Consider the following 27,972-nt stretch of genomic DNA (forward strand, 5'->3'; position numbering starts at 1 on the left):
AATCTTTAAATTAATTTAATAAGGAATATTTACAGAAAAGTAGCAGATTCAACAAACTGAAGAGTAAGTTGTCCAGACAAAGTAAGTTTACCCAAACAAATACATTCAGAATGTACTCAGATTTCTGTTCATCAAACACATTTGATGTGTATTAAATACGAAGGGGGCTATAAATGATAGAAACCCCCGGACTTCCAACCCCAGGTTAAGAAAAAAATATCAAAGCAAAGTTAACATGACAAACTCCAGTACAAATAAATGATGAGGAAACATTATCCTGCTGCTTTAAACTGAAAAATGCCATTATTTAGAAAATAGAACATTTTCAACTCACTGAGCAGAAATCCTCAATTTATACCAACAATTTTAACCAATATTACTTCCTTTTTTTTTTTCATAAAATAATTTTACTACGTAAAATAAATGTATTTTACAACAATTAGAAGAGTAAAATAGGTTCTGATTGAGGTAAGCACATCATGGTGTTTATACAAAATAATCTGAAAACACAAACTTCCATTTCCACCTGCAAACTTTCTCACAGAACACACACACACACACACACACACACACACACTTCCATTTCCATCTGCAGACCTCCTCACAGAACACACACCTTTCAGAAAAGCAGAAACTCCCTTTTTATTACTACTGTAGTAACACGTCAGTCACACGACTTCCTGTCTGTAAAACACAGAAGTGAAATCGGTCTGAGTGGGTGTGTGTTGTTACTGGCTGCTGAAGATACTGAACACAGACCAACAAAAAAAAAAAAAAGAAACATTTCTGTATTCCTGATTCTTTTAGAACCACCAAGCAAAATGCTCTTTTTAATTATGGGAAAAAGAAAGGGCACTTCAAGCAGAAAACGTTCTTCCTTGGAAGCAGCAGAGCTCCACATTGCAACTAAAACTCAATAAGACCAGAAAAACTTTTCTCTAATATTTATCAAAATTTCTATTTCGACTGGTTCGACTCGCGATATTTCAGGCATGAGAAGAGAGGGGTTACCTCCATACAGCAGAATTATTTAAATTTACAAGTATTATTACTTTCATTTTTCTCTGCGTGCATGTTTTTTTTTTTATTAAATTCGGATATTAATGTCTGACATCCTAACCATCTCATTCATCATTTACAATTTTACCGAATCCAGTCCCTAACCAGGAAAACTGCTAAATAATATGAAAAAACTGAGAAAACAGCAGTATAATCTGAAAGAAACTGGAGCACTACTGAATAATCTGAAGGAACTAGTTATAATAAAAAAAAAACACTTTGTTAAAAAACAGGGCAGAAAACGCCTTACATAAATCAAAAAGAAAACATCTCCACAAGGCACACTGATTGACATAATAAAATACATTTTAAATGAAATATTTTCTCCTGTTTCTGCTATCTGTAAAACTGTATGGTCTAGGCTGGTTCTGAAAAACACTGAATTGAATAAGAACAACTTTGAGCTCTCATGTGAAGAATTTATCCAAAATTTATCCAAAAAAGCAAAGCAGCATTAAATATTGGAATGAAGTTAAACTCCAAACACAGCTCAGGACCTGACCATGAGACAGAACCAGTTTCATCTTTTAAAAACCATCGACCAGACTCTGAAACATGACACACCGTAGGGTTAGAACGAGTTGCAGGTGCTGACAGAACAGGACAGAAACCTCTCTCTTAAAGAGCATTGAGTTTCGTTCACCACCAGTTGAGCAGCTTGCCAAGGACATCCAGCTGGAAATGTGATACTGGTAGAAACGTCGCTTTCACCACCACCACGTGTCTCCATTTTCACCGTTACGGTTCACGTTATGGCTTGCTGTTACACCTCAAATTCTCTTTTCTCTCACATTTAGCCAAATATGAACTGCAATACAAGTCTGTGTCAGTTTACAGATTAACTTCATAAAAAGCTGAAACCTGAGTTAAAAGTGACAATTATATTCCAATTATTGTCTCTTTTCGAGAATATTTTTTTCTAAACTGATATAAAGGTTCAACCCTGTGTGTGTTTGCCCTGTGTGCCTGTGATAAGTGCATCTGTGTGGCATGTATTGGAGCCCTTCAAAGCCAGTGAACATGTTTAAGGCTTCGCTGCATGACGAGACACAAGGCTTTACTGTGACATATTGCATAAATAATCTTCATTAATAATGTAAGTATATCTGAAGTCTGTGAGTGTGTTTGTGTGTGAGAGAGAAACACTAATCAGAAGTGAAGAGGACATTAAGTGCAAGTCAACAAGAACTTCTCATGTGTGTCTTCCCTCAGAGTGGAGTCTGTAGGTGTGTGTATTGCTGTGATTGAGAGGTGGAGGAGGTGGTGTTGGGAGTAGTGGAGTTTGCCATGTGGGAGGAGGTGGAGGACTCTGAAAGCTGCAGCTGCTCCAGCTTCTTCAAGTATTCATCTCTGAGGGCCAACAGCTCCTTGTAGCGCTGCTCCACCGGACTCTGCTGCTGAACACACAAACAAAACTATGTGAAAATTAAAGATGCAGGATATCAAAAAGACAAAGTCTGGATGGGAACAGATGCTGGATAAAATGTGTTTTGATATTTTGTTTTGTTGATGATGGAAAGTCCAATTTTTCTTTCAGGAACATTCTTATGAGATTATTCTTGAACAGATTGGCTCCTGAGCGACTGCCTCTCTAAAGTATGCATACTGTCAGTCAGCAGAAGCAAAGGTATGAAACACACACACACACACAGAGCCCTACCTGCTGTCGGATACGGGGGTTCCAGCGGATGTAGTAGGTCACCCATAGCTCGAGGTGGCGCATGCTGGCAACAGGATAGAGGACCCTGCCAGACTCGGGGGTATAGAAGGGGTTTAAATACATTTCCATCTTACTGTTGACCAGAGACCACAGCGAAACCGTCTTCAACCTGACCTCCTGTACCGGAGAAAGAGATTCAGAGTATGGTTGACTGTGGAAGCTGATGCAGGTTGACTTACACACACACTTTTAGTACAAAAGACTTTGAATATCTCTTGGCAAAGAATTCTGATGAGATGTGTTTACACCAAATCCTAATCAAGATGTTAGCAGCAACAGATAAGAGACAGCGCTACAACAGGGCTTTTCAACCAGTGATCTACGGGCCAGAACTGGTCCATCAGTCTACTTAGACCAGGCCACTTCCCAATGAATAATTCAACAGCAGCTATAAAAAATAAGCACACCACTTTATAACATTTTGGGACGCTACATAGCACTGCTGCTTTGCACTGTTGACAGAAGGCCAAAGTCACCGCCTTTTAATGAAAACATCACATTCAAAGGAGAAGATGTTGACAGAAAATGTAATAACTGGATTGATAAGTACACACACTATGCTGGAGAGACTAATTGGAAGGGTTCCTGTTTGGGGAGCATAACTCTCAGTGAAAAAAGAAAAAATGAATTAAGAACAGGCCTATACTTTGCTCTAAGTACTTACCTGAGAAGAATAATTTGTCATGATCAGTACTGAAATATCAATTTTTTTTCCACCAAAGTTAAAAAACTAAACATTCAGGTTTTTTGTTTGTTTTTTAAAATCTTGATTTTGATCAATTTCTCTTTTTTTTTTTTTTTTTCTGGTTTTCCAATGTTACTCTTATTCTTGTTATGTGGCCACTAATGTTTTACAACGTTTTGGTTAATGGCGACTGGTTTTAAATCTGCTCTATTAATACGTTTTATTTGACTATTTGTCAAATACCACAGACAGTCAAATGCTGTAGCATCAGGGCAGCAAGCGGGTCACTAACTGTTTGGTAATCAGAGCGACGTGTAGTGGGTGGAGATATTTCAGCTCCACAAACAGATAACACTAGACCACAAACCTCTATAAATGTCTTGGAATCAATCATAACACATAAGCAGAATGGATGAGATTATGATGTTGCAACCACAGACCGTATATGAAAGATGGACGGAGCCTTTGGCTGTAAAAAGTGAAGCCTATGAGGAAGTGCATAAAACTGCAGTTCCCCCTTCATCCACTAGGGGCTGCAAAACAGAGCAAATCCTCATAGACTCCCATGTTAAAAAGACCAACTTCAGAGCAGAAATAAACATGTTGACAGCCTGGTTCAAAAATCCATTATCGGTTTAATAGGTCAGGTTTACCTTCATGACAACTGTGGGGGGAGTGTATTTTTTTCTAACTCACCCATTTAAAAGTAATCCGAAGTTCGGCATATTTAGGGGCGTGTCCTTTTGATTGACAGGTACCAATCTCCCGCTTCAAGTAAGAAGAACGTAGAACAACCGCGTTTTTTAGCTGGTTAACAACGTGACTTAGCTTTAGCCCGCTCACCTCCGTTAGCTGCTTAGCTCCTGTTATCTCCAGGTTAGCTCGGTTAGCTCCTAGCTATAGAAAGCTCGGAGTTCGCTCGATGTCAATCATCTACCATGACGCTCACAGCCCCCCTCTCAGCTCCACCTTTTTGTCCATATGTATTTTCCGGGTGAGACAACGTGACGCACACGCCTCTGCCAAGATGCCGATGGTAGGAACCGCCCACCGAGCTTCAATTCAGCTCTTCAGAAACCTATGGGTGACGTCACGGAGGCTACGTCCATCTTTTTATATACAGTCTATGGTTGCAACATGAAAAGGGGAGGAGGAAAAGTGCTGGTAGGGTGGAGATGGATATTACTGCGATTCCTTTGGCATTGCCGGCAGGTACTATTCAGGAACTATTAAAGGAGAGAATGTGGAACTGTTGCATGCGTGGAGCAATTTTACTAGTTTTGTCTGTCTTCTGATAGTTTCATGTTTTTGAGCATATGCTTAAACAGAAGTTTCCTGCAATCATAAATCTGAGGCTTCCTCTTTTGTTCTAATGTGCAGTAAAAATATGTTTATGAAATAAGTAAAAACTACAGTAAATGAATACATGCATTCGTTTTGGAGTAACACACTGAAATGAACTTGTTTAGATTCATTATCTGCCGAGTCTATCATTAGTCTGGTGCAGATGCTGAATTGCCTCAGCTGCTTTAATAGGTAGTCTGCTCTGTGCCCTCTTGTATATACCTTTGTGTTGAATTTCCACTTTAGTTTTTTGTTTAGCTGTATGCTGAAGTACTGGTATTCCTCCACCATCTCCAACTCTTCAAGCATGTAAACGGTGTTGTTTACTGTTATTTCTCCTAAATCCCAATAATCTCTTTTGTTAGTATTCCAAGTGAGGTTATTCTTTTTTAACCAGCTCACAAACTGACTGACCAGTTCTCTGTACTCAACTTCTTGCCCATCATTGACACACATCACATGTACAGAATTATCATAGTATTTATTGCAGAATGATGACAGGACTCAGACTTGTATTGGAAGTCTGAGGTGTACTGAGAGAACGGAAATGGTCAAACTACAGTACCTTGTGGTGCTCCAATGCTGCTGACTGCAATCTCAGACATACAACCTTTCAGTCTCTAAAATGTGGTCTGCTTGTTAGTCAGTCATTAATCAATATGGTTGTGGAGGTTTCCATCTGAAATTTATGGCGCTTCTACATGACATAGCAGCTGAATTGTATTAAAAGCCCTTGAGAACATTATCATTCGTCTAGGATAAGAGTGGGTTCACTGAAGTAGGTAGATTATGACATCTTCAAATCCAAGCCCATTATGATAAGCTAATTTAATGAGTCCTGCTTTTTTAGGTGAGCAAATAACAGTTTCTGAAAAACCTTCATGATGTGAGATGTTAGGGTTAATGGTCTGTAAGTCATTGGTTTATATGGTTGAGATTTCTTAGATACTGGAACAAGGCAGGATGTTTTCCACAACATAGGAACTATTTATGTCTCAGGCAGGTGTTGAAAAGGTACTGAAGGATCTGATGTAGTTATTCTGAGCAAGTTTTCAGAACCCTAGCAGCTGGAGATGTCAAATAAGTTGTTGCAATTAGGGCTGAATGATTTAGTGTTTCCGATTGAAAGCGTGATTTCAGACAATGAAATCAGGTAATCGCTAAAGCTGCTGCAACCAGACTTCAATTATTGGATACAGGCTGCATCTTGCAGATTGTAAGTGTTAGTGTGTGGATGTTTGTGTTTGTGTATTTATATGGATGTGTGCAAATTGTGACCAGTACAGTCACTTTTTGTCAATGCTGTATTTCTATGAATCCTCCCATGAATAATCAATCAGGAATAACATCAATAATATATAATAAGCAATATATTGTGTGCTTTTGTTAGATTATTTTCTGCTTTTTGAAATATGTTTTTTTAAATTTTTATTTCTTTTGTCTTGCTAGAAAACCTGCTTGGCAATGTTTATTATTATTATTATTATTATTATTATTTTTTTTAAATTATTTTTATGCCATCCCTGTTGTTATTATTATCTTTTTTCAGTCCATAATGTTCATGGCTGAAAAAAGGAGGAGCACTGAAAAGGACACAGCAGGGTTTACATTAACCTGAGCAATGTCTAACGTGTCCAACAAGATGGGGCTCAAGGCAAAAGATGATTGGTGGGGTATTGAAGCAGAACAAAGAGCTGTCTCAAGTTCTGTCTGAAGACAAGAAGGCCCGTCACCTGGTCCCCACATAGCAGGACACAGATATGCTTGCATTAATAAACATTGCCATTGCCATCCTCTTCAGGAATTCACAGATGCCCTGTTCGAACCTATCATACCACTCATCTGGATCAGGTCTTTTATCACTTCCCAGAGTCAAATCAAGACAGAAAAGCTGCATTCAGCTTCCAAGTGCCACATGTCTGGAACAAACTGTCATGATGTGAAGTTTGGTGTTCTCTTTAGTTCCTAGTTTCCTGCTTTATTTTGTACTTTCCCTTTTTAGTTCACTTGGGTCTTGTATCTTTTTTAGCCTTTGTTCCTGTTCATTAGATTCACCGGGTGACGTTAGTTTCATCCATTTCACCTGTTTCTTCTTCTGTTTCAGGATTTATACCCCTTGGTTTCTGTTCCCCATTGCTGGTTCATTTTGTTGGTCATGTGTTCTTGTGTTTTCATGGCACCTGCATTTTCTTGCTTCAGCTCTTAGAATGAACAGTCTAGATTCTGCATTCCTGCCTCCCGTACTGCATTTAGGTCCACACCTCCACCTCCTCATGACACAAACTCCCAGAAAGCCTCAGATTGCCTGAACACAGTCAGTTTATATGAATCCAGTTCTCAGCTGGATTTAAGTATTTTTATTTAAAGCTATTTTGATTTCAAGTCCAAATCTGCATGTTTCTTTATTTCCTTTTCCCTTGCCTTATTTGTTTAATTTTAAATTGTGCTTCTTTTCTAAAGTTTTATTGTCTCTGTAAAGCACTTTGAATCTTGTCTTGTCAATACAGTAATATTCTTATCATACTGATGTTTTGTTTACATAAAAGGTAAATTGCTCAAAATCAAGCAAGAACAGATAAATATACCTGCAGTGGTGTTTTGCCTTCAAGTATTTAAAACAAATATTGTTATTGTTTTCCAGCAAGACCAATTTTTACAATGAATATCCACCATGCAGAGATGGCTGCCAGACAAAACAAAAAACAAAAACAGACCTACTTAAAGCTAGCAACAAAGTTATTTTTGCACTGAAGCAGAAAAATGGCTTGTATACCTTTCTGATTTGTTCTAATCAGAGCGCTTGACTACTTGAAAATATTCATAATTAGAATTTTTAAATCATAACCAGGTCATTTTTACTTTTTTTAATGTACTGAAATCCAGTAATGTTACTTTGATTTTAAGTGACTGTGATTTAAATAAAAATTTATTGGTGGTTTGTGCCAATTTAATATGTAGATTGCTTTATGTGAATCCAGTGTAATGGTAGATCATAATGTGTGGCCCACTGGCCAAAAGACCAATATTCGGCCAATAAAAACTTTCTGTTGGATTGCCCTGTGCTACACCCTGTCAGGGAAAAGCTCCAGGAAAAAGTAACATGAATCGTGCATGTGGTCTTACGTTCTGGTGTCGTGCACTCTCACAGTTGTAGAGGAAAGTTCCAAAGCGACAGCTGTACAGATGATCCAGGATTGTCAACAGGAGATGCTCATTAAACTCAAAGGCTGTAGGAAACTGAGAAGTGGAACAAAAACTACATCAGACATGTGACACTTTGCCCAGTAAATCTAGAGCTGAAGCAGACTCCTTTTACACTTGATATCTGTTTAATGCCGGATTAAAGATTAGGATCACAATCTGACATCCCGAAATTAAAATTATAAACTGTTGTTTCAAGAAAAATGATGAAGTAAGTCTGTTGCATACTGTGCAAAAAGTGGGAACTTTTTTGATGTTCTTGAAGCCACAAGAACACAATAAAGTCATTTTGGACAAAACTGAGGCAGCCATGTCTGTTCGCAACACATTAGCCAAGCAGAACTTTCTTCTTGTGGAGCTCCAAGAAGTACTGTATGAATGCTCGGACTTTTAAAGTAGGCATGGTTAATATTAAAAAGCATGAAGGGGATAGTTGCTGCTTCCGCACCTTTGCTGATGCAAGGCTGAACGGACAGCTTTAATAAACAGCTGATCAAGATGGTAAGAAAGTATGAAAATTCATACTACAGATGACATTTAACTCATTAGCCGCCAGCCATGGTTACAGCACAGAGCCACATATTGCAGAGTTTTTTTAAGCATTTGGCTCATATTTCTGAATGCATTAAATTTTGAGTTCTGGCACTACAAATATGGAGGCACGATTTGGCTGGGTTTGTGCATCAGTGTGTCTTTGGGAAGTGAACTCAGAGCATGTTCACAATAAGTTGGGTGCATGGGTGCAAAACCTGAAGACGTCCCAACACACACCTGGCTAAATCAGTTTTTTATCTACAAAAACTGCATGAAACATCTTTTGATGACTTTTGGTATCTTTAGCAGTCAATGTTCACATTGAAAAGAGGTTTTTGGCAGCCAACGAGTTTAAGGCGTGAACCCCATGTGGTGCACAACCCTGCCCTGCTATAGATGAAGTTTTTTCATTAAATATTAAATAACCCGGTCAGTTGCACAAAAACACACAGCCATCAGCAAAAGCAAAAGCTGTCTGTGTCATTATTCCTATCTGAGAACTTGTTACTTATCTAAAATCCTAACATGCTAGTATTTTTCCCTGCAGCAAAGTAAGAAGTGCTTTTTTTGATTGTGTTTCCTAAAAGCAATCAGTTACTACGTTGCTTCAGTGCTGCCAGAAATCTTGGAACCGATCTATCATGTTCACAAAAAACAGAAAACATACCTGTTTATTCATCTGCCAAACACAGTCGATGAACTGAACAAAGATGGGAGACCTGTCTTGATCTGCATGGTTTTTGTCGCCATGACCTATCCTCTACACACAGACAGAAATAATGTGAGGAAATCCCATCAGAGTTCAGCAGAAGGAGGAACTTTCTGAACACATCTTTACTTACTGAAGCAAACTTGTGGCCGAAGCTGATCCATTCCTTTTCAATCAGCACCTAAGAATCCAAAGACATTTTATATGATAAGATTCTTTATGAACCATCACCCAGCAGGCTACCTTGTACCTTGTACATGTTCTGACCTGAAATCCCTTCAGAGTCCGGTAATGACTGTCCAACATCAACATGGCGAGTGACGTCAGCTGAGCGGTTCTGTCCCAGCCGTCACTGCAGTGGACCACCACAGAGTTACCACTTGACACTTTGTCTGCTACCTGGATAGCTCCTGACAGGACCAGCTTCACCACACCATGAGGGGTGGGGAGGGCAAACACAAGAGACATTAATTAGAATGTCTTCCTGAACCAGTACTATCTCAAAGGAGTGAATTTAAATGCTCATCTGACCTTTATATGTTCCAGCCAATGTGTGGACTCTAGACTGGACAGCCAATGCGACTCCTCTACATTGGGATATACAATGTCTTTGAGTTTTTTCAGGGACTCTCTCATCACATGTATATTCTGGATGTCCAGGAAGATGAGCTCTGCATTCTGGTACTCATCACCTTCATACCCCCCTCCAGTGGCCTGAGGAAGCAGAGAAACTTGATTGGACACAAGGAAGTATCAGATAACTGACTTCCAACCAGAACTAAGATAGATAAGATACAGTAGAGCAGTCTAGTAGATCACAAACACTAAGAAGTAACCTGACAACTTAGCAGAAAAAAGCAATTTGGTAAAAAGTATAAAAAAAAAAGTGTAAGTTAATCCATCCATCCATCCCATTGTTTCTCCTACCCTTAGTGCAGAATCCACTTGTTTGCCCCATGTATGAGTGTTTTCTCTGGGTACTCCCACAGCCCAAATTCTCACAAGGAATTTGAGCATGCGTATTTGTCTCAAGGGTTGGGCCAACAAATTACAAAGCAACAGAATACAGTAATGAGACTACTTTTTTTGGGGTAACGAAATAAAGCTCCACATTAGTTAAAATCAGTAACAAATTACTTGGCTAAGAGCATGCTTTCCTGCATTACCCAAGAAGTGTTTGTTTGTGTGTAAAGTTCTTATCCATTTAAGAAATATGTGCATGCTGTGTGCAAGTGCCCTTCTCTGGGCAAGCTGCCTGGATATCAGTTTTTGTGAGTTACCTGCTTGTGTGAAGGAGAAAGTGAAATGAACATGGGAGTTTCGGACAGTGGTAATATTCTCATTCCATTTAGTTTATTCCTCGAAAAGAAAAAAACTATTCATATATGAAATGCACTACAAACATTGAATTTGCAAATGAAATAAGCCCAAAGTCATGTCTAGCAATTCATTCATTATCCAAACGGCTTATTTCAATTAGGGGTGCAGAAGAGCTGGAGCCTATCCCAGCAATCTTTGGATAAGAGGCAGGGTACACCCTGGACAGGTCACTAGTCCATCGCAGGGCCCACGTCTAGCATCCATACTAAAAATGAATTACTAAAACAGATACCCGAGCTAAAAGGGTTGTGTGGTTTTTCCAGAAAAGCATTTACACCTCTAATTTACATTCGCTGTTGAGATGTAAATTCGGCCAGGCAGACCCTGGATCAAACAAAATGTTTACCACTCCAACCGCCCGACAACTTTCCACCCACATGCAGTCACACTGCACACATCATTTGAGCTTTAAAATGAGTCAATCCCAGTATCCAGAGGGGCAAGGCTGATGTGCAATCCGATTATTGACAAATGCATATGTTCAGGATGTGACTGGCAAATTTAGTGCAGATATGTTATTTTATGTAGGAGTTATATCGGTTTCATTTTTTCATGGGGAGACATCAAACTTCAGGCCTCACCAATTCTACACAGTTTCTTCTATTAGAAAGGTTAACACAACTTTTAAAGGGTTTGAGATATTGTAAAGCAGTTTAAAGTGTATGAAGTTTATTTCAGAGTTGGACATAATATATAGCGTAATGTAAAAAACAAAAAAACAATTCCCATTGGAAGTGGGTGGGGCTTAGGCCTAGACTGGAAATTGTCTCATTAATCTCGGCCATGATTAATCCCTATAAATTTTATGGTAATAAGATTAAAATTGAGAGATTTATAGTAACTAACAATGTCACAGCATCATATCAAAGTTAGCCATGTTGGCACAGTCACACCATGCAGCAAATAGCAACACTTTTTTACCGGATTTCCTCACCAACCAAATTTTCTGCTGTCTGACCCGATTTGGAACTGGTGGTGTCAACAAAGGCAGAAAAATTGGTCTTTGAGTAAAAGACAACACTTCCAGTCGCCAGGGGAATATGGGTTATGTCGATGTTATGATTAGACTTGAATAAAATGTAAAGGAAACATGAACCCACCATGATTTAGGTAACGCTGAGTGGTTCTCAAAGTTCTGACCTTGTTTGCCACGGCATTGACATTGGGCCGAGCATCATATATGGTGAGCTTTGTTGTGTCGTTGGCCTCTCTGATCAGGTCCAGGTAGCGTTCATCATCTTTATTTCTTTTACCAGACATTCCAACAAGAGGCTGACTGCAGCGGACTATCACTGCCTGGTTCTCCCGATGGATCCAAGACAGAACCTGGTTAAAAAGATTGTTCTGGTGTCAGATATCAGAACTGGAGTTGGCTGCTTTAACTCCTGCGGCTTCCTGACAGTCTCACAGAGACTATGAAAGATAAAGTCACTTTGAATAACTTGAACATTGAAGAATGTTTTAGGTTTCTGGATTGATTTAAATTTATCTTGCATTCCCTCTTCTTGTAAAACTGGAAAATACAACAAATACAAACAAATGAAATATATATATAAAACTAATGTTAATGTTTCCACCATGAAGCAAACACCATCACTGACTTCCTGTCCACAGCCTATTATTCTCCCATCAGAAGTGGAATATAGACCCTCAATCAGGACTTTTCTCTAATTACTGGGCCTTACTGGGATGCGTCCTCTGGACCGGAAGGCAGCCACTCTCTTTAGGTCATCTTCTTTACTTTTAAAAGGCACGGCCAGAACAGTGGGGTAGGTGTCACACAGTTCATAGTTCTTATTGATGAAGGTGATGCGCCACTTGTTGTTCGGTAAACCCTGCAGGAGACAATGAAAACCATTACCTACTCCTGACAACACAGAATTTTGTGACAACAAAGTAAGTTCTCCAGCTCTAGACTCTTGAGTTTTAGTGTCTTCTTACTTGACGTCTGAACTCTTCAACAGGTTCGAAGACTTTCCAGCCACTTTCTTCATACTTCTCCTGAGTTACATATGCAAACAGAGGCTAGATGGAGGAGAAACAAAAAACTTTTGGTTTTCAGATGATAACAGAACAAAAGACATCATTGAGAAAGAAGGTTCTGCTTCTTCCAAAGAACGTAGAAATAAGAAAATCTTATCCAAAGAAATTCAAAAACACGTTGAAGACTTTGAACACAACTTCCATGATTAGGTTATTCAAAGTATGTTTATTTTCATTATGGACTGCAAAACAAACCCTGTCAAATTCTCCCAAACCAACTACTCCCTGGCAAAGATTAGAAATTAATCTTTTAAAATAGAAATCATAAATTAAGACATAGCAATAAAAAATTTTTTTTAAAAAAGGCAAAAAGTACAATTATTTTAGGTTACACAGCGCATTATCCAAGTTCTAAAACTGCAATGTTCTGTTGTCTTTCTTGTCCACTATGTGTAATTTGATTCCATTAATAACCTCTACAACTAATATTTGATCCAGTTTAAGCCCAAACACGACTCAAAAATGAATGACAGGCAAGATCTGCAAGATCTTTATCTCCCTGGGGGAGTTAAACAGATCAAGATCTGTCTTCACTAGACATCACATTAAATTACGCTCAATAAAAGTGGAAAAAGATACTCAGAATCTTGTTTTTTATCAACATATTTTTTTGCTTTTGTTTCACACTTCCTTTGGCAACCTTTATTTATTTTCTCCATACCAATAAAGCCTTTTTGAATCTGAACATGTAGAGATTTCATTGTCATGGCAACTTGTCAATACATTGCAAAGTTATGCTTAAAACAAACTGGACTTAGAACCAAGTGGACTTTTCCCTAGTGTTAATACACCTGTTAATCTAATACAGCAGGAAAAGCAACACTAATTTAGAGTTTATGTATCCCATTTTTTCCAAATCCAAAAGGTGCACTTAAAATCCTTCAATTTTCTCAAAAATCAGCAGAATCGTATGTGTCAGAGTGGATGGAAAAAACGGAAGTCAGGTCTGTGAATTTTAATTGATTGCGCCGTCTGTTGGCAGCAGATTGTAGTAGCTCTGACTTGCTTGATTTTTTTTAAAAGTACAAAGTCTTTTGCATACATATTACTTCAAATTAGGTATTTTTTCTGAGGATTTCATGCCGGTTTGGAGGGTTTGTTGGATTTTTTTTTTTTGCATATTTTTGCTTTCAAGGCTTGTTATGATGACTCTTTATGGCAACGAACGACTTGTTTACAATCGGGATCAACTGATTAACCTCTCCCAAATCAGGATTATCAGCGAAACAACACATCAAATCCCGATGGAGTTGAAACGAAATAGAAGAGGATGAAGAGCGGAAAAAGCGATGGAGATTTAAACCATTTCTCCCGACCATCGTCATGGGTAATGTAAGATTGCTAGCTAACAAAACGGACGAGCTCGAGATGTTAACAAGGTCTCAGAAAGAATACAGAGAGTGCAGTATTATGTGCTTCACCAAGACATGGCTGCATGAACACATCCCTGACTGTAATGTGTCTGTACCAGGCTTTAAAACAGTCCGTGCAGACTACAGTAGACAACACAGTGGAAGCTAAAGGGTGGTGGAATTGCTGTGCTGGTTAACCAACGCTGGTGTCATCCTGGACATGTTACTGTCAAGGAGAAGATATGCACAAGGGACATCGAACTGTTAGCTGTGAGCTTCCGTCCATATTACTTACCCAGAGAGTTTACCTGTGTTATTCTGGTAGTGGTTTATATAATACCTGGTACCGCACCAGAACAGCCTGTGACATCATCAGCTCCATTGTTGCTCGGCTACAAACACACCATCCAAACTCATTCATGGCGATCTCTGGAGACTTCAACAACGTCTCCCTCTCTGCAACTCTACCAACATTCCAGCAGTTTGTCAGCTGCTCCACCAGAGAAAATAAGATCTTGGACTTATTTTATGCAAATATGAATAATGGATACAGTTTTTCTGCCCTGCCTCCTTTAGGAAGATCTGACCATAATCTGGTTCTTCTCACCTCCACCTACAAGCCCATCATTCAGCAGCAACCAGTCATCACAAAGACTATCAAAATCTGGTCTGCTGAAGCTGAAGATGCTTTTAGAGGAGGCTTTGAGGCTACAGACTGGAAGGTCCTCTGTGAACCTCATGGAGACGACATCAACGCCATGACTGAGTGTGTGACAGATTACATAAACTTCTGTGTGGACAGCATCATCCCAACAAGAACAGTGAGGTGCTTCCCCAATAACAAACCCTGGATCACCAGTGACCTGAAGAAGCTGCTGAACATCAGCCTTCAGGGATGGAGACAGGGAGTTATTGAGGGCAACACAAAAACAACTTAAAACACAAACTAAGAAGTGCAAGGAAGACTACAGGAAGAAGTTAGAAAGTCAGCTCCAGCAGAATAACGTGAGGGATGTGTGGTCTGGAATGAAGAAGATCACCGGCTTCAAGTTAAAGGGGGACCAGCCTGATGGAGGTCTGGACAGAGCTAATGAGCTGAACATATTCTTCAGCAGGTTCAGTTCACCCCCTACCTCCAGCCCAACAGACCACACACCCTCCATAAGCCCACTGCTTTCCTGTCACACCTCCAATCTGTCACCCTGCAGCTCAGTGATGGACCAGAACACAGCTTCATCTCCCTCCACATCAGGACATCCTGAGACCTCCACCTTGTTTGTCTCCTGCAATCAGGTCATGAAGCAACTTGAGAAACTGAACCAGAACAAGGCTGCAGGTCCAGGTGGTGTCAGTCCCAGAGTTCTCAAGACCTGCTCAAAACAACTATGTCCGATTCTCCAGCACCTTTTCAACACTAGTCTGAGACAAAATAGAGTCCCAGTGCTGTGGAAAACCTCCTGCCTTGTTCCAGTGCCTAAAAACACAACCAGCTGAACCAAGTGACTACAGACCAGTTGCCCTGACATCTCACATCATACTCTGATGACTCTGCAGTTGTGGGGTGTATCAGTGATGGACAAGAAGCAGAGTACAGAGAACTGGTCAGTCAGTTTGTTAAATGGTGCCGTGACAATCATCTCATATTAAATACCAGCAAAACAAAAGAGATGATTGTTGACTTCAGGAAGAACAATAATAAACAAAGCACTGTTACCATCCTGGGAGAGAGGTGGAGGTGGTGGAGGAATACAAGTACCTTGGAGTTCAGCTGGACAACAAACTGGACTGGAAATCCAACACTGAATAAATCTACAAGAAAGGTCACAGCAGACTGTACTTTTTAAAGGGGTGCTATGATGGTATTTTGAGTTTTCTGAGCTTTCTACAGTGTTGAATCCTCATCAGACATGTGAACGGCACTGTTTTTTATCACCTAAACGCATGTTTGAGTTTGAGTTTGAGTTCCAGCACACTCTCTGTTTGGTTTCCATGGCGACGAAAAACACGTCGTTTTAGAGAGTTTTTTCTACTTGGAAATCCTTGTGACGTCCCGGGGGATAAGGTTCGGTGATTGGTTACCTTCTACTGGTTAACAAGGGCATGTACAAATACATCAGGCGGGTGGAAAACGTGGGATAAAGTTATTTCCAACGATGGCTGGTGAGTTTACCAAAGAGAGAAATCCTGCTGCATTCGTTGCTGTGGGTTGCTGTTTTCCACTTCGTTTTCAGGCTCTGATTCAGGTTCCAACATGTAGGGCTGTATGCTATGTGCTGACATTGTATTTTGAGTTTTTTATTAAGTTCATATGAGCCTAATCCTTCTGTTTATGAGATGTTACAATGACGGCGAAAGCAGGTGCGGTGCGCGCTCCCGATGTAGCGCGGTGGCGGGAGGCGGGGCTTAATGCGGAAGAGTCTCAATCCACTCGTTTTGCCTGCAGGCTGATCTGACAGAGTAAATAAAGCCATTTGTGACAATAACTCCATCAATCCTAGCCCTTCTGGGCTCAGAAATAAAAATAAATGCCCGAAATGCAAATAATAGTTCCACTTTAATAGGTAATGATGGATTTTGTTGTAAGAGTCACCCACGTTTCCTACAAAGAACTATAATCCTAATCGCTGTTAAACTACTTCTCTAAGTTGTTCAGACAACTGACAATCATCTATCAAACACCCAGCAAATCATATGCAGGCGCATTTATTAGAATTCAAAGAAATGCATATTTTGATGCCATGTGAAAATCCTAATATAGAAAATATATTTCTGCACGTGCATTAAACGAGCAGTGGATTAAAAGATTAAATTGCAAACTAAAATCAAAACCAGAAAAATCGTAATGTGTTGTTTTTCCCATCCAGCTTACTTCCTGGATGAGTTAGACGGTTCCTCTGCCAGGTTTCAACATGTCCTGGACACACTCGATCCTATCACAGCCACTTTTGTTTTCAAAAAATCTTTCTGACTTGCAGTGAGAGATTAACTTTGAGCTTTCACTACCTCAGAATAGGTTGTATTCATAAGTTAAAAAAATATGGAGATCTTTAGATGAGATATTGCTTCACTCTTCTTGGTTAAAACTTGAATTATTAAAAAGTATTTACACTGACATTTATATAAACCTGATAAACTGACTGGTTTCATCAAGCCTAATTGATTAGGTATATTCAAGTATCAGTATAAAGTATATTAACACCATGCTGTCTAATAATATTACACTAAGGATGCGATGAATGTAAAAAGTATTGGTCCAAGTACAGAAACTTGAGGAACTCTATGACTTACTCCGGTGTGTGAAGAATTTTTACCATTTCATTAACAAACTTGTATCTACCAGATAAGAATTACTAAAACCAGCTTGTTCAAAACATGTTCAGCCTCTGTAACAGAATATTGTGATTGTGTCACCGGTGTCTTAAGCAGCATTGAAATCTAACAGTATCAAAATACAGGAGTACATGATGTCATTAACATATCAGTGGAAGATCATTGGTAACCTTAACCAGGTCTATCTCTATGCTATGATGAACTCTTTATTGTGTCTGATGAAATCATCTCATCAAAAGGATGTTTGATATATGTTTTCCATTAGGTAACTGTCCTGGATCCACTTCCATTCATTTTCTATACTTGATTATTCCAATTCTCAATAGGCCAGCTGTCCATAACAGAGCAAACACAGACATAGACATTCACTCCTACGGCGAATTTAGAGTGGATTCACATGGATGACTTTTGACTGTGGGCCAAAGCTGGAGTTCTTGAAGGGGACGTGGATCCAGAGAATAACTTGTACTCTGTAACTGACTGATACTTGTTTAGACAGGTAAAACATCCATTCCAAGTTTTCTTTATGTTGCTCTTCATAAAACAAATTACAGTGGTATTTTTTTCAACTTCTAGAGCCTGAAATTGCAACTGGAAAGTATTTTTCATGACTTTTAAAAGTGATCTGGATTATTTCCATGTCTGATTTCTGCTGGCTAACAGCAGGGTTTGTGTGACTTCAGAAACAAACCTTGGTACAACTGCCTACTCCAATATAATCTCAACAACTCCTAAAAATCATATGATAGAAAACCTCAAAGGAGAAAAATATGGAATGATCTGACAATAAAATAATCACAAATAAAAATCTGAACATTCATGAAAATTGGTGCCAAAAAAAAACGTTTTCTAGGCAAGAAAAGTTGTTGTATTACCAGACCATGAGACAGAGGAAAAGCATGTTTGAACAGAAGCTCGAAGATGTCTCTTCTGCTGTGGCCCTCCTGTTTTAGAGCAAACCTCAGGTTCCTCATGTCCTGGGAACACACAGCCAACAAGATCATCAACACAGCACTTTAACTCAATCCTACCTTTAAGACAAGAAACCAATCTAAATCCTGACCCAGTCTTTTACTGAGGACAAAGACTGAGGTCTTCTCTGGTCTAGTCTGAAACTTGCATTACTTCACCTAAACAATCAACACTCACATACCTTACAGGTAATGTCCAACCCATAAGAATTTTCTCCTCTGCTGGAGGCCCCCCCCATCTTCTCCACCCGGCTGATGGCACCAAGAGGAACGTCCAATGTTACACTCACGTCCTGCAACATAAATGCAAATCAGTATCAATCCACCATACATGATATCACCATTATCATTAAAAACATGTATTCTGTAGCTTTTTACTAGGTGGCAATACACTATCGGGAATCAGATCACACTGGATTCAATATCACATTAGCTGACATTCAATCCACTGTCAAGCTACTTTTTAAGATTAGAGTTCAGAGGCTGTGCTGCTGAAGTGATTTCCCAATGTACATAGGACTCTTTTAAGACTTGTTATGATTATCCAGGGCATTAGAGGAGTAGTTTACCACTGGGATCATCTGAAGTGCTATCCACAAATAAAATATACACCCATTGAGTGTAGAGGATTTCCATGTAGAGGAAACAAACAGAATGCAGGGCAAGACTGGGGTGGCAAGGAAAACAGTGGAAATTCAAACCACAACTTTTTCCACAACTTTTTGACAATAAAAAACAAAAACCTTTTTGATAGGTAACATGAGATCACTAGCTAACAAAATGGACAAGTTCAAGGTGCTAACAAGGTCCCAAAGAGAACAGAGGTAATTCAGTAGTATGTGCTTCACCAAGACATGGCCTCATGAACACATTCTGGACCCTAATATGTCTGTACAGTAGGGATAAGTGATATGGTCTAAAAAATGTATCCTGATAATTCCTGGCGTTTGTCATAGTAACATTAAATATGAAGATAAATAAACACCAATTTAGCCTAATTTTTTAACAATTAATAAGTCACTAAAATAACACAAAAGGTTACTAAAAACTCCATTCCTGAGGTCAAATGGTAACAATAAATTACAAACTATTTTATTGCACATTCCCACTGTACAGCTTTAAGACTATGCAAGTAGATTGTAAAGTCAGCAGAAAACTAAAAGGAGGTAGAATTGCAGAGCTGTTTAACCGCAGTTGACTGGTCATGTCACTCTAAAAGAGTTTTGTAAAAGGAAGATGGAACTGTTAGTCATGGGGTTTCATCCATATTATTTAACTAGCGAGTTGACCTGTGATATTCTGGTGGTGGTGTACATCCTATCTTGTACCACTGCAGGCAAAGTTTGTGGCCTCATCAGTTCTGTCCTTGCTAGACAACAAACACAGCACCCTAAACACATCCATTGCAATCTTTGGGACTTCAACATCACCAACAGTTTGTCAACCAGAGAAAATAAGATGTTGGAGTTATTTGATCCAAATGTTAAAGATGAATACAGCTCCTCTGCCCTGCCTCCTTTTGGAAGATCAGACAACAATCTGGTCCTCTTACCTCCACCTATAAAAACACAGATTTGTAAAACCTGCTTTAATGAAGCTGAATGTACTCTAATATGGTGCTTTGAGGCCACAGACTGGAATGTCCTCTTATGAACTACATGGAAAGGCATGATTGAGTGTGTGACAGATTATATCATCTGAGGAGGGCCTCATCCATCTAATAACAAATCTTGGATCAATATAAACCTCATGGCAGCCTTACAGCCCGTGAACCAGACCACGTGAGCATAGAGAAACTACAGAAACAACAGCAAACCCAGATGAGATAAATGATGATGTGGAATCAAACAAATGAAATCCAAGGTGGTACTGACAAAATGACTAGGAATATCTGAACAGAAACCACCAACTAAACTTACACACACACTCTGGAGTACAAGACCTAATTATTAATCTACTCTTAACCAGTTTCCTGTTTAGAAAAGCAGAAGTAAACAGCAGCAGAAGTATACAACATTACAGTTGCGTTTGACATGTTTAAATGCCTTCATGACCCATCAGTTTTATTTTCTGACCTGATGGAAAGGTGACGGCTGCAGAAGCAGAGGGTAAAGCACTCATTTTTTACGCGATATGGAGACAAAATCTCGAGAAAATGACTGATTATTTTGCCATTTCTCTAAAAGGTTCAATACAAACAGTCAAAACAGGACCACTGTGTTAATGACGGCTGAATCATTTAGTCAGAAAATACTTTAGATGCCAGTTTTCTACACAACACACAAACATCAATATTTACTGCTAAAGTAACAACATGGTCAATATGGACAATTAGGGGAAAAAAAGAAACAAAAATCTTTCATGTAACTCAAACGTTACATTATAACTATAAAATGACGTTACTCTCGTTACGTCATTTTTTCCACAAATTTAAACTTGTTTTAATCATTACTCCATAAGAGCCCAGTTCTCAGAGCAAGAAGTCCATAGATCAGTGATGCAAAAAATAGTGTAGAGAGTTGAGTTACAGATCATCACAGGACATTTAACGATGATGCTTTGGTCAGTGGTCTCTGACTTACAACATCTGAGCTCTTGAAGTAGAGTCTGTAGTTGGTGATCAGCACTTTGCCTTTCACAGCTCCACTGAACGGGCAGATGTAAATGATGTCTTTATCTGAAACATACACATTAAAATACATTCATTGAATCTCTTGGCCAATCTAACACTAACGTCTTCCCTTTTTTCATCCAGTGCTGTGGTTCACCACACATGATTCGAACAGAAGGTAAGAGAACAGGGTGTTAGTGAAGTTAGCAGCAACAAAAAACACTACAAGCCCAAAAACAGCTTCTCAACGAGATACAACATTTATAAATACAATGTTATGAAATCAGTCAAAGTTGTTCATGAATTAGAAAAAAAAAGAAAATGTGTTAAGTCCATAGAGTAATCTAATGTATTTATTTTCTTAACCGCTTAGTTCGGTTAAGGGTCGGGGGAGCTGGAGCCTATCCCAGCAATCATTGAGCGAGAGGCAGGGTACACCCTGGAGAGGTCGCCAGTCCATCACAGGGCCAACAAAGAAAGACAAACAACCAACCACTCACACTCACACTCACTCCTAGGGACAATTTAGAGTAACCAAATAACCTAACATGCATTTGTTTGGATGGTGGGAGGAGGCTGAAGTACCCGGAGAGAACCCACGCATACACGAGTAGAACATGCAAACTCCACACAGAAAGGCCACTGCTTGACCCCTCCCCCACCCCCCACAAATAAGATTTGCAGCTGTAATTGCAGCTAAAGGCGATTCCACAAAGCATTGACTGAAAGGGGGCTGAATACTTTTGTACACTGTACTTTTTCGTACTTTTATTGCGGGGAAAAAAATTCATGTGTAATTTTCATTGTATTTCACAGCTGTGTGACACTTTCTGTTGGTCTTTCATATAAAATTCCAATAAAACATATTTATGTTTGTGGTGTGTGACGTGTCAAAATGTGGAAAAGTTCAAGGGGAATGAATACTTTTGCAGCAACTGTAAAAGTACTGGTTTGAGTGTCTGTTGGCTTGCTGCTGCGCTACATTTAACAGTTAGCTCTGCGTTTACCTCAGGATGGTGTCTTGCTGGGTGGTCAGTAATGTCAGTAGTGTTACTGCAAAACGCGACATGCGCATTACAGAGTTTACAAATAGCTTTTGGCATGTCTAGCGCAGCTTTTCCCTTCAAAGCAAAAAATCTAAAAAGTATCCACACTTTTGACTTAAAATGTGATGGTGGAGGATTTGTCTCTGCCCATTTCTGCAGGCTGTCCGCCATTTTCCTTCTTCTGGAACACTGGCAACACTGTTTTCCTGTAATGTCATGTTACTAGATAGTCAAAGATAAACATTTCGTCCTCTGCTGGAGAAAAGCAGTAACTTTTTCTCAATCAATCTAAAAATTGTAAAACAAACAAAAAAAATAAAAAATAAATAAAAAAATCACAATTTTCATGTGAATCAATTTTTTCTCCCATCCCTAAAAATTTGGAATTGTTTCATTCAAAGACACACAGTTTAAGGACCTATTGGTGTATATCCTACCTTTCCTCATGACAACTTTGCGCTCCCCTTCATGTTATCCATGGCCACTCAAACAATAATAATACTAATAATATTATTAATAAAACACACCACATTCAAAAACAATCAGTGGTTTATTCTTCTACTAGTTCAGGCGCCTGTAAAAAACTTCATATCAAAAGATGTCAAAACATCAAAGCGAACTTCTACTTCAGCACTGCCTACTTGTGGATTAATTGACTTTAACTATGGCAGTGTAAAAGATGCAAGAAGGTTTAAGGGGACGACTTATGACAAAGTTTGAAGGGAGCATAAATGGGCCTTAAGAGTCCACAGGCCTCACCCACAGGTGGAAACATCCAATACAAAAGCTGTAGTCCCCCTAACAGAAGCTAGGTGCTGGATCATATGTAAAAAGGTTTGGGGTGGAATCACCTTTAGCGCTTATTAGCCAAAACTGGTAATGGGAGAAGTTCATGTTTTTTTGTTTTGTTTTTTTAAATTGGTTTCTGTGGCAGCAAATCTCGGGGAGGAGACCCCGGGGAAGACCCAGGACACGCTGGAGGAATTACATCTCTCGGCTGGCCTGGGAACGCCTTGGGATCCCCCCCGCAGAGTTGGCAAATGTGGCTGGGGAGAGGGAAGTCTGGGCTTCCCTGCTTAGGCTGCTGCCCCCGCGACCCGACCCCAGATAAGCGGCAGAAGATGGATGGATGGATGGATGGCAGCAAATCTTACTCACCTATAATTCTGTCTTCTCCCGGCAGCAGAGACACATCCGCCAACAACTCCATCTTCAGCAAGTCTTTGGGGGTCTTCAAACAAAGCACACCAACAGTTGTGTTAATGATTATTTACAGTTGCGCTCTATTCAACTCAAATTAATTTTATTCATAAAGCCCTTTAAAACAACCTAAGTTGGGACAAAATGTTATACATTAGCCAAGAGGGTCTAGAGGGACTACAAGGTGCTTGCATTTTTCCTCCACCTACTCACGGGATGTAGATGGTTCTTTGTTCACTCCTTTTCATCCTGAAGTCAACAATCATCTCTTTTGTATTGTTAGTGTTCAATATGAGGTGATCGTTTCTGCATCATCTAACAAACTGGCCAGCTAGTTTGTACTCAGCCTCTTGCCCATCTACACCTCACAACTGTGGAGTAATCAAAATATTTTTGCAGATGACAGAATTCATATGGATTGGAAGTCTGAGGTGAACAATGTGGTCAACAGTTGATATTTTTGCCAAAATCATAAGAATTGCTTCCTAACAGTCTCAGACTGAGATGTATCTGGTGTAGGCACCAAACACTGGCAGAAATGGTCAGTGTTCCAACATCAACAATGTAGACATCGGTCATATTTGTGACAAAATGTTCCCAGTAAAACCTTCCAAACAATATATTTCTTCCAGTCTTCTCTGTGTTTTAAATATTTATATCTATACTACAGACAACTTAGGGACAAACACAGATGACCTTACACTGGTGATGTGAGAGTCCAAATTGTTGGAGTCGTAGACGGAGTTTGGTGAGGCCATCACTATGGGAGATGCTTCCACAGGCTTAAAAACCCAAAACAGAGAGTATTAGTGGTGTCAGGAAGCATTGGTATTAATAAAAGTGTACCGATACCACAACTGATACTACACTAGTCAAGCAGCGCAGATATGTTTGATGACGTGCTTCAGACAAGTTTTAAAAGAAACTAGAAACAGCTATTATTGACATAATAATGCCCATTTATTGAACTATGCTGAATGATTGAAATGAAATTGCATAAGTATAGGAAATAGAAAAAAAGCACAACTGACATTTTTCCTAATTGCCCCACATTGGGTTTGAACCCATGAACTTCTGTATCAAAGCACATTGACTTACTCACTACGCCACTATTTCTCTTAGTTACACCTTGGCAAAAGCGTTGAAATTTTTTTCAGTTGGGATGGGAACACCTTTTTTTTCCACTTCCAGCAGCGTATAATCAGTGGGATTGAAAAAAAATGTGCGAAGTTGAACTAAACTCCAGTGAAGATATGAAAGACTTTATTCAATGTGAAAAACCTGTTTTAATGTGTTTAAGATGTGTCAAAGTGTTGAAATGTTGCAGGGAGCATTGTTGGAACAAATCCTTCATATTTAACTGAGACATTTGCAAATAAATTCCTTTGCTCCTTGAAGTGCGCAGCTGAGACCAATAGTTCACATTGAGCAGCCTGCAGAACTGCACGCCAACACACAAGCAACAGCCAACAAACCACTACGGAGGTATATGTTAAATGCTGCATTTGAACCCGTGCCTTGTATGTGTAACTGTGTACTGGTGCACAAAATGGACCAATCGCTGAGCTGACTTCCGTTTTGTCCAATCACTGAAGAGGATTTTAACATTTGGCAAAAATGGGAATAACTTGAAAAGTTGAAATGTTACAAAGACCAAAAGTCGTAGAACATATCTCCTGAATGGGCTGAAGAGTCTGATACTTCAATGGTTGAAGTGAGACAAAAGGTGTAGGAGGAGTAGCATTTCAAACATTTTGCAGGAAAGACAATGGAGACGGGAAATTGATGAACCAGACACTGCAAACCGGTGCAGAACTCTAAAACCCTATTGAAGTAGTTTTCAGCTCATTATGCAAAAACCAACCAATTGCTGTGCTGAATTTTTGCAAGGTCCAATCCGCGTTTGGTTGGAAAGACTTTCATCTAATCACAAGGTTGAATTAATTTTTTACAAAATGCTAAATATCTCAAAAACTACAAAGATTTAAAACAACAAAAGCCGCAGCACACATCTCCCGAAGGAGCTGCAGGTTTTGAGATGTGAATGATTGAAGTGTCCTGAATGGCACAGGAGGAGTAGCACGGCAAGTTTGGCAAGTTTGGCGGAATAATAATAAAAATGGCCGAACAGGATCTCAATAATGTGAATGCCCCATGGGCAAATGCCTTGAATGTTAAAATATAACATTTTATGTTACACTTAAACAGTGATCCTCACTGTTAATTCAACAAGAGCCGCACTCAATATACTAAGACAAGAGGAGAGCCGCCACCCCTCCAAAAAAGCGTTCCCACGCTACGTATCCTGCTACATTGCCAAATCAGTCACATTCAGCTTTTTAGCAAGGAATGGTTATCCTAAATATTGCATGGAGTAATGGCATTCTTATGCAAAAGTATATGGTGAAAATACAATAATGCCTCCGGAATGTGGGTGTTTCTTTTTCAATATCTATGGCGCTACCGACAGAGCAGCACTTTGGCGGAGTTTGGTGCAGCTAAAATTAGCCAAAATTGGCAACTCTGACAGGGTCAGTTAGGGCCATTACAACAGCAACGTTTCTGCAAGCAGCCTGCAGCTCTTGATTGTGGAGAGAACTGCACCATTGAGGATCATTATGACTTGTTTAGATAGCATTTTCAGAAAGCCAGTGGCTGCTTCACGAGTCGCATGCAGCTCACTGACACAAACCACAATGAGGAACACTGCACTAAAAGCTAGAACTTCAAAACCACACCTTTTCGTTGTTTTAGGTTAAATGTGTCAGATTTCAATTGTTAGGTCTGTAATGTTATTATATTTGTTTCGGTGAGGTAACTTCAGAAAGGATGGGTAATTTATTACAACTTAATGAAATCTTACACAGTTATAACAGCAATAATAACCGTAGTCACACTAATGTTCACATAAACAGATTTGGTATCGACCAATATTGGCCTTGGCAGACATTCAAATTTCAGATATTCCGATAGATCGGAACTCCCAAAAAGTAGATCAGTGCGTCCCTACCAGAAAGGCAAAAAATAATCAAGCTTTTTTTTTTACATACTCCTTCATTCAATTTGTATTGATCCTCTCAGATTAGCCTCTGCCAGAAACAAGCCAACAAAGAAATCTCCACCCTATGTCCTGACTGTGGCTGCGTCTGACTGGTCAACTGCTAGGAGTAGTTATACTGAGCAGTCAAGGTGGGTGTGGTTTTCTTCTTGTGAACGTGCACGGCCTTGAGAAGATAACCAATAACTGAGTTCTCCCCTGGGACGTCACTAACATTTCAAAGTAGAAAAAACTCTAAAACCAAGTGTTTCCATTGCCATGGAAACCTGCAAAACTCAAACATGCATTATGGTGATTAAAAAAAAAAAAAAAAAGTGTCACTCACATATCTAATGAGTATTCAAAACGAAAGCACTGTAAAAAGCTCAGAAAACTAGAAATAGCATAATCACGCAGCCCCTTTAAAAACTGAATCAAGAGAAAAGCCTATCATCCATATTTCTGCAAGAGAAATTCAAACGCAGCTTAATAATTACAAGAGTGGTGTCCAAGAATAATGTAACTGTACACCAAGCAGAATGGCTAGCCTCAAACTGAGGGATAATGACCAATGCTGGCGCTGCCTAAATAATCTGGAACAATGCTATGCATGCTATATTAGTATTATTTCGTAAAGCTTTGTTGGAAAATTCCATATCTTGTAAGTTAACTCTTTACAACAGGTAGAGAACCCGAAAATAATGCTATGCTTGCATACACCGCTTTCTCGCAAAATCTCATCACCAAAACAAGATTTTACGAGAACTGAGGCCTATGCGCTGAACACCGTTCAATGGAAACATACACAAATCGCAAATGTAGTTTGTCGTAACTTAGAAATATTGCTTTTATTTTGCAGCTAGTCTGACCAAACTAATGGGGTCAGAACTGATGCCCTGGCTGATCGCCCTTTAAAGTAGAGTGAAGACTCCGCCCACCCAGCTCGCTGCCCTGCCATCCCTGTAATAAGTGGGGCTGACCCAGTAACTCATGCCTGTTCTTGGCCACCCCATCACATATTTCCTGTTCACGCCACTGATTGAGACATAAAGTGCCTCACATTGCCGACAGCCCGCTCGATGGTAGTAGGCAGCAAGTGTTAATGCTTTACAATAATATCAGACTAAACTGGAAGATGAAACAAGCAGAGGAGAATAACAGCAGTCCTTGTAACATTTCCTGAACTGAACTTTTCCAATAGGCAGTTTAGGAGTTTAACCAGGAAATAGCGCAGGCCTACACCAACCGATGCCTTGTTGCACCAGATCTCAGGGCTATTTCTGGACCACAGAACAACCCACACACGGCAGAGCACTCCATGCAATAACTTGCGATGTGGAAGGTGACCTGGTTGCTGGTAAATGTCCTTACTTACCCGCAAAGCGTATCCTCCCGTGGCTAAATTTCGGTCTGTTTCCCTTAAGCCACTGCAAGAACTCACTCTACGTCACGTGCTGAGAAGTCGTATCAGTGATTGGCTGAGTGTCAAACGGAAGCTCACAAAGCATACTGGGAAACGTAGTCTAATAATCGAAGCGACATTTTCAGAATGGCATGAAAATAAAAACATTTTATAAATCCCAGCTGGGTATTGCAAGGTTGCTTCAGTTTTTTTTATTTTTTTTTTATTTTTTATTTTTTTTTTTTTTAACTTTTTGTTCTGTTCTGTTTTTTGTTTTTTTTTTAAATTGCTGCTGTAGCTCAGCAGGAGTAGTAGTTGTCTTCCAACGGGAAAGTTAGGAGATCAAGT

General features: G+C 39.5%; 1 protein-coding gene across 4 annotated transcripts; it reads right to left on the reverse strand.

Annotated features, from left to right (window-relative positions):
- Nucleotides 1–27,656, reverse strand: mtm1 (myotubularin 1). 4 transcript variants are annotated; one of them, XM_079258160.1, is made up of 16 exons: nt 27,598–27,656; nt 23,887–23,967; nt 23,144–23,216; nt 20,911–21,005; nt 18,511–18,621; nt 18,233–18,334; nt 12,574–12,657; nt 12,318–12,467; nt 11,773–11,958; nt 9,784–9,966; nt 9,520–9,675; nt 9,386–9,433; nt 9,211–9,303; nt 7,932–8,045; nt 2,720–2,896; nt 1–2,453 (listed from the first exon to the last, which is right to left on the reverse strand). In XM_079258160.1, the coding sequence occupies exons 2-16, from the start codon at nt 23,941–23,943 to the stop codon at nt 2,268–2,270; spliced, it is 1,815 nt and encodes a 604-aa protein (XP_079114286.1). In that variant the 5' UTR covers nt 23,944–23,967; nt 27,598–27,656; the 3' UTR covers nt 1–2,267. The 4 variants fall into 4 exon arrangements, with proteins under 4 accessions (XP_079114286.1, XP_079114285.1, XP_079114288.1 ...); XM_079258159.1 differs by having other exon boundaries at nt 1–2,456; XM_079258162.1 differs by lacking the exon at nt 7,932–8,045 and having other exon boundaries at nt 1–2,456.
- Between the last annotated feature and the right edge of the window lie 316 nt (nt 27,657–27,972).

This window comes from Telmatherina bonti, assembly GCF_933228915.1.
Source record: "Telmatherina bonti genome assembly, chromosome: 18".
Lineage (NCBI taxonomy): Eukaryota > Metazoa > Chordata > Actinopteri > Atheriniformes > Telmatherinidae > Telmatherina > Telmatherina bonti.